At 53.7% G+C, this 13247-nt stretch overlaps 1 protein-coding gene across 2 annotated transcripts in view; it reads left to right on the top strand.

Moving 5' to 3' along the window:
* The first annotated feature begins 454 nt into the window (after positions 1–454).
* The window catches only part of CACNB4 (calcium voltage-gated channel auxiliary subunit beta 4), a 76678-nt gene continuing 63885 nt past the window's right edge, over positions 455–13247 (top strand). For both annotated transcript variants that reach the window (NM_001396491.1, XM_046943396.1), the window contains exons 1-2: positions 455–517; positions 600–683. In NM_001396491.1, the coding sequence (NP_001383420.1) occupies positions 509–517; positions 600–683 (93 nt within the window). In that variant the 5' untranslated portion in view covers positions 455–508. The remainder of the gene's footprint in view (positions 518–599; positions 684–13247) is intronic.

Raw genomic sequence — 13247 nt, 5'->3', positions numbered from 1 at the left:
CGTCCCAAACGTCCCGCCGCAGCGGTGGGTTCCCTCCATCTCCGTGTGAGGTGCGGTACGGCACCCAGCGGGACGCAGCAAATGCGGCTCCCGCTGCCCGTTTCCCCGCGGACGGCTCGCTTCGCCCCTTGCTTCATCTTTGTCTCCTGGAAGCGGTGGCACCGCGCGCGAAGGGGAGCTGCCTCCCGCTCGCACCGACGCGTCCGCAGCTCCTCGCGGGCGCTGCCCCGTGCCGGGCTCGCGCCCCTCCCCAGGAGCTGCGGCACGCGCCCGGCGGCCCCCAAGTTCGCCGCCCGCCGTCCGGTTCGGACGCGCTCCCGTCGGGCGGCGCCGAGCCGCGCCGCTTCCCCCACCCCCCGGCGCCGCCTCAGGGCCGCCCCGCGCCTCCCAGGTGCCGCCGCCCCCCGCCCCGCTCCTCCCTCTCCCCTCCCTCCGCCCTCTCCCTTCCCTCCCCGCACTCTCTCCCCGGCAGCGCTGAGGTGCGGGGCCGCCGCCGATCCTCGCCGTTATGGCCGCGGTGGGTGCAGCTGCGGGGGGCCGCGGGGGGGCTGCGGGGCGGGCGGCACGCGACCTTCACGTCTCCGCTTTCCCCGGCGCAGGTGACGAGGGGCACGGCCACGCGCCGCAGCCGGCTGAAGCGCTCGGACGGCAGCACCACCTCCACCAGCTTCATCCTGCGGCAGGTGAGGGCCGGGGGGCGGCGGGGGGGCGGCGTTCCCTCCCGGGGGAGCGGAGTTGGCCGGGCCGGGCCGCGTCCGTGCGTTGCCGTCGTGTCGGGGGGCGGCGTGTGGAGGCGGCGGTGCCCCGGGGGCGGCTCCCGCGGGGCCGAAGGCCTCGGAACCGGCGCTGCCCTCGTGCTGCACCGCCCCGCCCCGCCGAAGCGCCCGCGGGCACCGAGCCTCCTCTGCTGCGCGGTGTGGGAGCGTCGCTCGCTCGCTTTAAAAGTACGAGAGGTGAAACGTTTCTTGGAGCGCGAGCCCGTGCTTGCGCCGCGCCGCGAGCCTCCCGGCCCCGCTGTACGGGAGCGGGGGGAAGCGCTGCACGTGGAGGCGCTGAGCCTCCGAGCGGGGAGAGACGAGGCTGCCGTTCGGCGTCCGGCGCCTCATCCGCGCTCCGAGCGCTGCGACGGTTCCGGCACTTTGCGCTCCTTCCTTCGGACGCACCGCCGTCAGAGCCGCGCGGTAACCGCGAGCGGCTCCCGCTGCGCCCTGCGGGGATGGCAGCGCTGTCGGGTGAGGGCCGTTCCGCGCCGAGGAGCCGCTGTGGCTCCCGGGGCTCCGAGCTCCGCGCTTCGGGTCCTGGCGTGTGCGCTGTGCTCAGCCCGTGCACGTGGCAGCGTCGGGCTCGGGTAGCGCAGCGCGTCCGTGTGAAAAGCCGCCTGTAGGTCAGGAGGAGGGCGGCCGTGCCCGACAGAGAGCTTCGGCCCTTCCAGAAAAATGACGGCTCGCTTATCTCGGTCGCTTCCTAAGATGACTTTTCAGCCCGCAGAGGTTCTGGGCAGCGCTGCCCCTCGGCGCGTCCGTCCCTGCGGCCCCGCGAAGCAGGCAGGCGCGGTGGTTCTGTGTGAGATCTGTAGGATGATCTCGTTGGGTTTGTGTGAGCTGCACACCGAAAATAACTGCCGGGCTCCCTCCCACCTCTGTGCCGAGGGAGCGGAGCGGAGCGGAGGAGCTGCCTCCAAGGAGCACTTCGGTAAGGTCACAGCAGCTCTTCCCGTGCCTTTCATACAGCGCTCCTCTCCGTGCGGCAGTTCCACTCCTCTGCACGGCGACGCTGGGGCTGCTCCGCTATGCGTGAGCCCTTTGCGTGCCGTGTTCGTGCTGTGGGATCTCAGCTGTGTGCAGAGCGGTCCCAGCTGAGCCGTTCCGCTGTGTGTGCTGTGGGTGTGCAGTTCCTCTGCTAACAGCCCGGCCCTGGGGGGTGTGGGGGGAAGGTGACCCCACAGCGGGAATTGCCTTCCAGCAATGCTCTGGCTGTACTGTAATGCACGTGCTTATTTTCCTTAAAGAAAGGAACAATTCAGTAGGATATAGGAACATCTCTGAAGAGTTTAAGTCTGTTTTGGATCTTGTGTGTTATTGTGTGTGACTTAGTTTTCACACTACCAATGGAAGTTCTGTTATCACCTTCCTTTTGCATAAGGGGACGGATGCACGAGTCCCCCAGACTTGAGCTCTTTACACAACTTTTCTTGTGCATTTAATTTTTGTTTTAAGTTCATCAATGAGTTTAATGCGTGGACAAGTGTGTGAGTTGGCACTGCTGTCAGCACCACGTGGCAGTACCACGGATGTCACTTGGAGCTGTGTGTCAGCAGTGGGCCTCCAGCACTGGGCTTCATCAGACCAACACAGAAGCAGGGTTACATGAGATGCATGTAGGATGTCTGTTCTGAATGAGGAGAGAAAAGACCTCTTTGGAGTTGGAAAGCAGCGTAGTAAGTGTGGATATCTGACAGTGCCTGCATGCTGGCTGCGTGCTGCGGCTCTGCGCAGTGTCTGATGTGGGCTCAGCTCCAGGGCCACGCTGTGTGAGGATCCATGGGGGGAAATGTGGAGGTCACATCATACCACCAATAACCATCATAGAATCACCAAGGTTAGAAAAGACCCCCAGGGTCACCCAGTCCAACCATCTGCCCATCACCAATGGCTCTCACTAAGCCATGTCCCTCAGCACAACGCCCAAACATTCCTTGAACACCTCCAGGGTCGGTGACTCCACCACCTCCCTGGGCAGCCCATTGCAGTGCCTAAGTTCAGGTGCTGATTGGTGAGCAGTCCTGGAGCAGTGGCCCACAGCTGGGGCTGTTCTGTGGGGCCTGAACGAGGCTGGCTGTGCAACACCGCTCCTCTGACACCGTGCTGGTGCTGCTCGGTTGTGTTTCAGAAGCCCTTAAGGGACAGAAGTCAATTATCAGCGTGGTGGAGTAAGGGAATAAGTAGGCCAGCTGAAAACATGTGCTTATAGTTTTGCAGATGCTGGAATAATGATTCATTGGAGTTTTTTTCCTCCAGAAGACTTTGTTTCCACCTCCTATTTTGACTTGTAATGCGGTTTGTTTGCTTGTTGGTTTGACTTGTGGTAACTTAATTTCTATTACCTGCCGTTTTCAAATGGAATTTATTTTACTGAGTAAATTTAAGGTAAGCAACAACAGCAGTAGCACAAAGGTAATGTTACAGCTCTGCTTCTTGTCCAATGGAAGTGCCCGGTGGGTGTGCTGTGGTCCTGGCTGCCCGGTTACTGGGCAGGTGTGAGTGCCAGGAGTCATTAAAGCCTTTTGGAATACCTTAAGGCAATCTGGGGAGGAAAAAACTTGTGGTAAATGGCTGTATCTGTGTTACTGGACTAGGAGTCCCCGGGGATAGTCAGTGTCTGAAGCAGAGACTTCAGCAGTTGGAGATGAGGGCTCTGCAGGAGAACTGAGCCCCAGTCCCCTCCCCCCTGCTGCCCTACATGCAGCCCTGCCCGGGGGGCTGCTCTGCCCTGGGGCATGAAATGCTCACCTGTGTCTTCTCCAAGGTCTCTGCTCCATCTGCCCTCCTTTGTAGAGATGTTGGATTGAGCTGAAGGATGGGTGGGTGGGTTTCCTCTTTGATGGAGAGGTGTCAATTTTGAATAGCTCAGCTCTCGAAGATGCAACTAAAATTGAAGTCTGGCTGCAAACCTGGTGGCTTGCTCTTGTCCTGCGGGGCTGTTACTGCCTGGTTGTGTGCCTAACTGCCTCTAATTGCAAATGTTTTGGTGATTTAGGTGCTTGAAGTGAAACGTGGGGTTATGTGCACCTGAATTCCTGCAGGGCCTGGTGCTGAAGTCTTCCTGAGTGTCTTGAAGCACTTAGAAATCCCTCTGAGCTTTGGCCAGAGTCTGCAAGTAGAGCATCCATGTCCACTTCAAGCACATTTAACCTCACCTAAATGGCATTAGGAAGCACAGCTTGTTCCTGGGAGTCTTTCTGCTGATTGTTTTTTAGAGACAGTTGAAGTCAGTTTTCTTTTCAGGCTGAGTTACACCCGCTGTTGCATCTCTGGCTGTGGCTGTGCTCACAACTTCTTTATCTGCAGTACTGAGAGGAGAAGAAAACGGGTCCTTCTGTTATTTGAGCACCTCTCAAGCCACGGCAATGTTTTAAACAGAGAATGACATTCTGACCCCCTCCTCCTCCAAAAAAGAAACAGAAGTCCAAATTGCTTCATGACTTTGTTTTCAGGTCAGCTTTTCCAGCCCCTGGGTGTGGGATTGTGCTGTTCCTCCTGCAGGACCGAGGGGCGCGCTCCGGTTGCTTGGTGGCATCCGCATTCAGTTTTCTTCTGGTTTCATCAAGACAGAATTGTTTGCACATCAGATTTGGAAGGGTGGGTTGGTGGTCCTGAGTTGTGGCTGCTCTGAAGCACGGGCTTTCTGATAGCAGAAGCGGGTGGCACTGGGTAGTGCCGTCCAAGCCAGCCAGATGTGTGAGGAGCCAGGCATTCCTCAAAACCCAGTGCTGAGGAGGGTGATAAAACATATATCTGCAAAGGAGCAGGTTAGAAATTCAGTAATTGGCAGCATGAGCTCAATTGTACGATGAGTCATTAATTTCTAAAATATAACTTACTGCAGAATATGATTATTCCTTAGGCAGAGGGCTGGATCGTTATTTTTTCTACACAGCATTGAGCAACCATTAAGGCATTTGACAGGTGGATAAAAGATTCAACCCTTTCCCCAGAGCACATCAGCCTTGATGGCAGCACAGCGTTGCTGTAGCTCACCTTTGTTCTTAAGTCAGCGCAGTTAAATGCTACAACAGTTACATCTTTTGGGTTAAACCACCCTTATGACCAACTGGCTTTGGCTTAACCTAAACCTGTAGGCTTGCAGGGAGGCAGAACCATCTCAAGTCACACTTGAACTGATGTAAATTTCTACAGAGCGCCTCGGTCTACGGCATACCGATATCCATCTGATTTGAGGCTGGTTTGGGGTCTTCTTTTGTGTGCAGCACCATTGGATAGGTGTAGGAAAGTGCTGTGAACCTTGGAGGTGTTGGCTGGTGTCCTCCACTGATATCATCACGGCCTATGCTTTGTTTCCAATGGAAGGGATAGTGTGGAATCACGGAATCACTGAGGCTGAGAGAGACCTTAAGGACCATGAAGTCCAACCGTTGATCTGCCGCCACCGTGCCCACCAAACCACGTCCCTCAGTGCTGTACCTACACGCTTCCTGTGAAGATAGCCTGCTGTTGGAGGGCACTGTTGAGGACATTTGACCCTCAGGAGCCCGTGGGCATCCCTGCTGTGATCAGTGTGGGATGGGACGTCTGTGGTGACCTTGGGGAGACAAACAGCGAGGGCTGTTACGAGGAATGCTGACACGGTGAAGGCTGTCAGACCAAATCAGGCTCTGTTAGTGCTGCTGGAGGGATGGGTTGCTGGGTTGTATCTGGGCAGCTCCCAACCCCACACTGGCTGTTGCTGGTGACCTCCAGATGACAGCTGCGTCCTGCCTTGCGTCCCACCAGGTGCTGCTGGCCTGGCTTACCTCACAGGCATGGGGTGTGCAGCTAAAAGTTGTCCTGGAGTCGCCTTGGGTGCTCTGAGAGGCTGATGGAGCGCGTCCTTGGGTTCTGTAGGCACCCACGTCTGCCTTGCGCTGCCTTTCATGACTGCTGCTTTGGTCCCCGGCGTGCCGAAGTCTTGCCTTGGGTGGGCTGTTCCCTGCATGAGGGGGAGGAGGTGGGTGGGGATGAGCATCGTAAGCAGTGACAGCAGGGAACGTGGATGGGGTGGGAAGAGAAGAATAGGAAGCGTGGCTCCTCTCCTTGGCTGTGCCTGCCAGGCTCACTGCTGCTGCTGGAACGTGAGCGCAGCCGCGTTGCTCCGTGTCACCGGGAAGCTTAATTGAGTGTTTCTTAACGCGCTAATTGGATCTCAAATTAAGCTCTCCCTTAGCGTTCCGCTGGAAAAGGGAAAAGGTTTTTTTGCCGTCGTTGTTTGCAAGCAAATACGGATCCTGATTGCGTGGTGTTGGAGTAAATAACAAATGAGAGTCCCCGAATTCTCCTCTCTGTCTGCTGCTGTTCTGAGCCCCGGATCAGCCGCCGGGCGCGGATGTGTGGCAGTCGGAGCCCCCGAATTCTCACTTTAGCATCGTGCTATCCTGTTCTTCAGCAGATGTGCTGACCGGCTTATGGTCTCCATGGTAACAAGGTTTCGTTTTTAAAATAGCCTCAAGTCACGCAAGAGAAGTCAGGTATTAATAGCAGAGGCAGCGTAGGTATGAATAAAAAATAGGGTTTGGCTATTTCTCATCCAAAATTTCCTGTATTTTGGAGTTGCCTGTCGCTGTGTGTGGCGTGGGTGTTTGCTGGGATGCGTTCTCCTAACGTGACCCGTCAGATTAATTCTCCCTGTTGCGCGGTGTGGTTGCAGTGCGGTGCTTTCCCTGCTATGGTAACACTGGGGATGCCCATTCCGTCACAGCAAGCACAGGGTGCTCACAGGTCAGCACTCAGAGCCTTGGCTGTGAAGGTGTTGCTGTGGCACAGGGCTGGGTGCACTGCTGGCACATAGAACCACAGAATGGCCTGGGTTGAAAAGGCCCACGGTGCTCATCCAGTTCCAACCCCCTGCTATGTGCAGGGTTGCCAACCAGCAGCCCAGGCTGCCCAGAGCCACATCCAGCCTGGCCTTGAATGCCTGTGCCCACCCCACCTCAGTGCTGTGTTTTGCTGCTGATCCGTCTGCTGTGCGCTGACAGCACGTGCGGAGCTCCAGCTGTGTGATTACAGCGTAGCAATGGGAACTGGAGCCATTTTCCCAGGTTTTTGGGAACTAAAGGCGTGCAAAGGCTCTGACTGCGTGTGCTGTCATGCGGTTTCTATGGACACGGATGGCTTGTGTGCAATGCAATCTTGATGTGATTGTCTGTGCTGAATGTAGAGGAAGCAGAGATGATTACATGGGACTCCAAACCTGTATTTGTTAATATATGTTCTGCTGTTCTGCAGAGCATACGGTAGAGACAGAAATAGCTTTTCCCTAAAATTATTAGGCCTTGGTTGACCTGCAGAGTTGGATAAATAGCTCCTTAACTCCTTTCTGTTGGCTTCAGGGCTGCATGGGAAGGCCTGAAGTGCACAATGTTCAGATTTCTGCCTTTTTTCTGCTTTTCAGAAATGAGGAGGTGGATCTCTATTCGTTACATGTAGCTTTGGGTAGGAACTTCAGCCACCTCAGGTGCTTGCACGATCTCCAGTTGGAGGCTGTCTTTATCACATCTGCTGTTACCCAGTCGCCTGCTGATGGCTTTTGGCTCATGGATGCAGGATAACTGGACATTGGAGAAAACACGTCCAGAAGGTGACTTGGAATAGCAGCGCATCTCTTGGCAGTGTGTGAGTGTTTTGGCTGCTCGTAAGGAGGCCTCCAGCAGCCCTGGCTGTTCTGGGGCAGAGGCACTTGTGTGCCATCACCCATCCCTGTAACCAAAATGCAGAGCTTTCGTAGGCACGCCAAGGGAATGCAGGTCTCCTCCGGCAGCTAGTTTGGCTTGTTTTGCGTGTAGAAGTACTTTAGTTCTTGAGTGCTGCAAGCACTCCACACATCCTTGTGGGCTCCTGTGTGGCCTTAACCTTACATCCTGATGGCTGTACTCCTGTACAGTACTTCTGTGCTTTGCGTGCTCCCTTGGCTTTGTTCCCTTCACTTCTCATCAGTGGGTGCTCTCACGCCATTCTTTGGGTGGGAATGCATTGGTCTTGTGAATTCTTCTTGCCTTATGGGTTCAGTGGTATTTTGTCCTGTATCAGGTCCTTGTGGTGACAATACACGTTACACGTGTGTGTTCTACTCCAGTGTTTGTGAAGGGCTTTTGGAGTCTATGTACCTGGAACAACATGGCTGGAAGTTTTATAGCTCCCGAAGAGCAGTTGCCTCTGTAGGGTGGGATGGCCTGGCAAGCAATGGAGGGGCCACCACCAGCTCCCATCTTGTCCCCATGGGCAGCCAAGGGCAAAGCCCTGAGCCACCAAAGGGCTGGTGTCCTCTTAAATAGGAAAGATGTGGGGGACTGAAAGGGCACACAGTCCAAGCCCAGTCCTTACAATAAGGTCCTTGTGCCTGGAGGGGCATTCGTTCCTTGGGTGATCTGTTCCTAGCAATTGAGGCTGAGATTCCCACTTGGAGAAGTTCCGTAAGGGGATGCTGTGTTATTTTTTTCCCCTCTTTTATTCATCTTAAAATGATAAAAAAATGACCTCAGCACAAGACATTTCTTAGGGCGCAATGACCAGTTGGGGTTAATGGCCCAAGATGCATTAAGCTCCCAGCTGGTCATTAATCTTCAGAGTACCTCTTGGCAGTTACAGCTCAAATATTATATTCCCGTTTTGGTTTTGATCTTTTGGGTGACACAGAGGAAAGACTTGGCAGCGAGGTGCTGGAGGCAGTGAGGCCCATCCACACAGCTTCCTGCAGGGCTGGGAAGGGCGTCGAGGGCTTCCAAATGTAACCTGGTTCTGTGAGAGGTAAAGGCAATTCTGTGAGAGGTGAAGATTTTCCCTGACATCTTGACTTCAGCTCACACAGTCCTGTTTTCTCAGTGGTTACAATGAGGTTGCTCAGTGACCAGACCTCCAGAAAGCAAAGCAAAGTTTGCTTAGCCTGAAAGCCTTGCTGAAAATGATCCTTTGCTGCATGCCTACTTTGTCAGACACTCATCCAGGTTCCTGCAGCGTATGCATGGGATGACCAAAATGCCACACGCTCTCCTTTTAGGCCGTGCACCATCTTGGTCATGGCTCCAAAGCTGTTGCTTTGACCACCTTCATCCGAGAAGAAAGTAGATTTCCGCTCATTGCGTTTTGCTGTTGGCTTTTTGCCTTGTCTTGCATCTGCAGTTCAAGGTAAAACTAGCCTGAGTAATTTCCTTAGGGAGCGACAACCCCAGATGTGTGCTGCTCAACAGCGTTGAGGGTTTGCATGAGTCATTCCATACAGGCTCTTGAATGAAGGTCACCATGAAGCCAAGGATACGGTTCCTCTTCAGCAGATGGAGATGTTCACAATGTGAAATGAAAGTGGAGTGAGGGGTGGCTGCAGCTGCGTGCCTGGCAGGGGGTGTGGGTTGCACTGCTCCGTGTGCAGGGCTGCCTGGAGTGAAGGACAGAGGCTCCTGTTTGTGGATTGCTGAGTCTGCCCTTTGTTGCAGTGAGAACATGAGTTACAAGTCTTAATGCTGAGCCCCTAAACACCAATCTCAAGCTCTGATACAGAAGTGGACGCTCATGGGAAACGGGTGCTTTGCTCTTTGCCTTACCCAGCAGTCAGGAGATGGCATTTGCTGTCAAACGTGATTTTCAGAGCCTGACAGTGCATTTAAAAAAAAAAACTAAACAACTGATGTAAGCATTGCCCATCTGTTTGGCTGAACATCCAGGCCTTCCTTCCGAGAGTCTTCATAATGAACTTGCTTCCCCCGACTGATGCTGAGATATCCGTTCTGCAGGCAGGAGAGCAGCATGCACGCGCTGTGTGCCCCCTCCATCCTTACCTCACCTGCTCCTGTCCCGGTTCGTCCTTAAGCCTTGTCCTCCTTTGTCAGGCACGGAGGTGCAAATGTGTTACTGATGTCCCTGGTGGATAGATATCTCTGTGCAAGCTTCAGCTTCCTTTTTCGTGTCTATCCACGGCACGGCTTCTTGCTGACCAAGTGCACCGTTGCATGCAGTTCCTGTTCTTCCCTTCTCCTGGAGCCCTGGCTGCTGGAAGGGGTACCTGTTCACATCACTGTGTTTGTTCTGCCCATCAGATTTGCGTGGGTTTGATCCTTGTCAGGAGCCAAGGGGTCTTATTTATTCATTTTAAGGATTTTTCTGCTTTAGAGCATGAAGAAGGAACTGAGCTGCTTACATCCCTCCGTGACAAATCACCTGGCGCTTCAAGCTTCAGCATAATGGATGCCCCATCCCTGCAGGCATTCAAGGCCAGGCTGGATGTGGCTCTGGGCAGCCTGGGCTGCTGGTTGGCGACCCTGCACATAGCAGGGGGTTGGAACTGGATGAGCACTGTGGGCCTTTTCAACCCAGGCCATCCTATGATAATGCTGTGCTTTGGGTCCTCCCTGAGCTTAGTGCTGCTGGTTTAGAAGCACTTCTGTATTCTGTCATCAACTGTGGTTATCAGAAATGAAACAACAGTGAAAGGTCACCACGTAATGGTCCTCCTACTGAAAAGTATTTCCCTTTCCAGTTGTCCTGGGCCACAAGCGTGTGTCGAACCTGCAGCCGTTTCACCTGTACGTACTTTGCTCCCCTTTTGCAGATGATGCTGTTTTCCATGATGGTTAAATGAGAGGTTACTGCTTACATGGGGGAGAAACAGGAGTGTGATGAATTACAGGGCAGTGTAATTTATGCAGAAGCAGCGTGGGGGAAATTGCGGCCCACTCTTGTTCCGCATCAATTATGCATGTACCTCCTTCAAAATAGCTACAGAGGGTGTTGGGATTTTTTTGGCTAATGAATCATGCCCTAAATTCCTACAGTACATACATTGACTCAAACGTCTCCCTTTGGCCCCACCTTTATTTTTAGCTCATCTGTACACTTGTGCTGAACACGCAGCTCCGGATGTTCCCTTGCTTTTCTCATGGCAGTCCTGCTCTCCAAAGACCACATTTTGAGAAGGGGTTCATAGAACCATAGGATGGCCTGGGTTGAAAAGGACCACAGTGCTCATCCAGTTCCAACCCCGTGCTGTGTGCAGGGTCGCCAACCAGCAGACTCAGGTCTTCCTTCTCGAGGGTTTGGGTTTTCTTTTCTGTTCCATGTTATTTTTTTTGAAGCACGGTTAATTCCTGCCTTTGAGTTCAAGCAAATGGTGATTGCATCTTTGGGACTGAATCTCTTCTGCCTCTGTCCTCCCCTTGTGAGATCAGCGGCGCTCTTCCATGCACAAAGCAAACAGGACCACGTCAGCTAATAGCAGCTAATAGCACAGATCTCCCCCGTCTGCCGTTGTCAGTAAAATTGGAGTTTGCTGCCCCTGCGCATCTCCATTTTGCTAAATGAAGAGAAACCACCTGCAGCAATGGCACCAAAAGCAATTGGAGTTACAACAGGAAAATGAGATATGAATGGCCCGTGGGGAGCCGTGTATGGCAGCCGTTGACCGCTTGCATTTCCTCGTGTTGCAGTGAGAAGGAGCTTCTGTACAGCCTGCCCTGCTGGGCAGCACCGGGCTGATGAGGCCTTCTGTTGCTAATTGTGTGCTAAGAATAGTGCCGGATCTTACAGCTCAGCCTTTAAGGGCTCCGTGCGGGTGGATAACGCACCACGATGGCAGGCAGTGGGAGCAATCCCCTTTGGGGGCAGTTTGCTCCAAGGGGCACCAGCGTCACATTGCCTGATACACGATGTCAACTGCATCACCTCTCTCCTGTCAGGACGTGCCTTCAGAGCTCGGATGATTGCTGGACTCTATTTCTGGATCCTTCCCATTTTTTGGCATCTGTCCCCAGTGTGGGTAATAGAAGGTGGCACATCCAGCAGTGCCCGCAGTGAGGTCACGCCGCGTCTCCCCGATGGCCACTCGATGCTCTTTTGTTGTTGTCTGGGTTTGCTGTGGTTCTGCTCGGGCCCCCAGGGCTGTGTTTCCCCCATTAGGCCCAGCAGTGCGCTCTGACTGCTCTGCCAGCCTTCCGCTCCCCCAGCACTGCCCCAGTGCTGCTTCATTTTGGAGCTGGCTGAGGCACGCACTGCTTTGTGCCCTTGGAAGCTGTGTCTCCCCAAGGCCTGACATTCATATTAAGCAATCTCATAGCAGCTCAGGGCTATCAATGAAGCGTTTTGTAATCTCGTTAACACAGAGGATTGATTTTTGGCAGAGCAGCCCTTTTATTAAAATATCACACAAATTCCAGTCTGGTATACTCAGAAGAGAACTTTATCAACTTGTTTTTGTGTGTTGCCCAGTGAAAGCCATCCCAAGTCTGATTTACTTTCACTGCAGCTATTATTTAAATTATTTTGCTCATTCTCTTCACTTTTTCCACAGTTGTGTTCTATATTTGGCTTCCCAGGATGTTTTTTGGAGACCATCCCGGGTTTAATGATGACACATTGCTACCTCACTCCTAGTCCTATGGCAGTCCTAGTGGTTGCCCAAGGAGGCTGTGGATGCCCCATCCCTGCAGGCATTCAAGGCCAGGCTGGATGTGGCTCTGGGCAGCCTGGGCTGCTGGTTGGCGACCCTGCACATAGCAGGGGGTTGGAACTGATGAGCACTGTGGGCCTTTTCAACCCAGGCCACTCTGTGGTTCTATGGTTCCTCAGCACTGGCTTAAAAATAAGCAGCCAACCATTACATTTCAAAGAGTTTTCTATTTTAATAATAGGTTTGGGTGAAAATGTTGTCCGCTGACCTAAAAATTAACAGTAGTTGTTGTTGCACTTCTTTCTTACTTACAGCCAGGGTAATTGGTGCCCTGCTGAGGGCAGTGGGGCTCAGCCGTGCATCATGCAGGAAGCAGTGTGCTTCGCTCCTATGGCGCCTGCATACAGCCATGGGGGTTTGCAAACGCCTCTGTGCAGACCAGGTGTGCACTCCTGGTACTTTGGGAAGAGAAATGTCCTTTAATTCCATGGGAGTTAAGTATCTGATCCTGGAAAAATAGGTATATTGTTTCAGATGAGACCTGTAGGCTTCTGAGCTGACCATGTATGTAGGAAGTCACTATTCATTTACGTGGACAGTCACAAATGATTACCCTTCCTACATTTTAAAACCTTTTATTTGCAGATTTCTTCCTCGGTGCTCCAGGCAGACCCTTTGCTCTTCTGGTGGCTTTTGGTAGGGATGTGTGAGTGGAGCAGCTCAGGGTCACTGTTTGGTCACCAATTAGAAGACAGCGGGCCGGGCTTTCCTGCACCACTGAGAAGCTCCTCTAGAATCACTGAACGGTGTTTTGGCCCTTATTAAACACACGATTCTCACTTCTTCATTATCTTAAGGTCATGCAAAAGTGCTCTTCCAGCAGAACTGCGCGCAGCGGCGCGGCGCCGCTCGGAGAAGGAAGCGCTGCAGTTCCGGGAGCGGCCGCGCGGTGGCGCTGTTCCCCCGAGCGCCGCCGCGGTACCGCGCTCCGCAGGCGCAACGTTTGCTCGGCGCTGCCGCTCGTGCTTTCAGGAGGAGAAAAGTGCGCGCTGTCAGACCGCAAATGCACGTGTAATTTACCCGTAAGCCTCTGGATATGGAGC

Source organism: Gallus gallus, chromosome 7 (genome assembly GCF_016699485.2).
Source record: "Gallus gallus isolate bGalGal1 chromosome 7, bGalGal1.mat.broiler.GRCg7b, whole genome shotgun sequence".
In the NCBI taxonomy this organism is placed as follows: Eukaryota; Metazoa; Chordata; class Aves; order Galliformes; family Phasianidae; genus Gallus; species Gallus gallus.
Note: the sequence above shows the minus strand (reverse complement) of the source record. Positions and strands in the feature narration are given on the sequence as shown.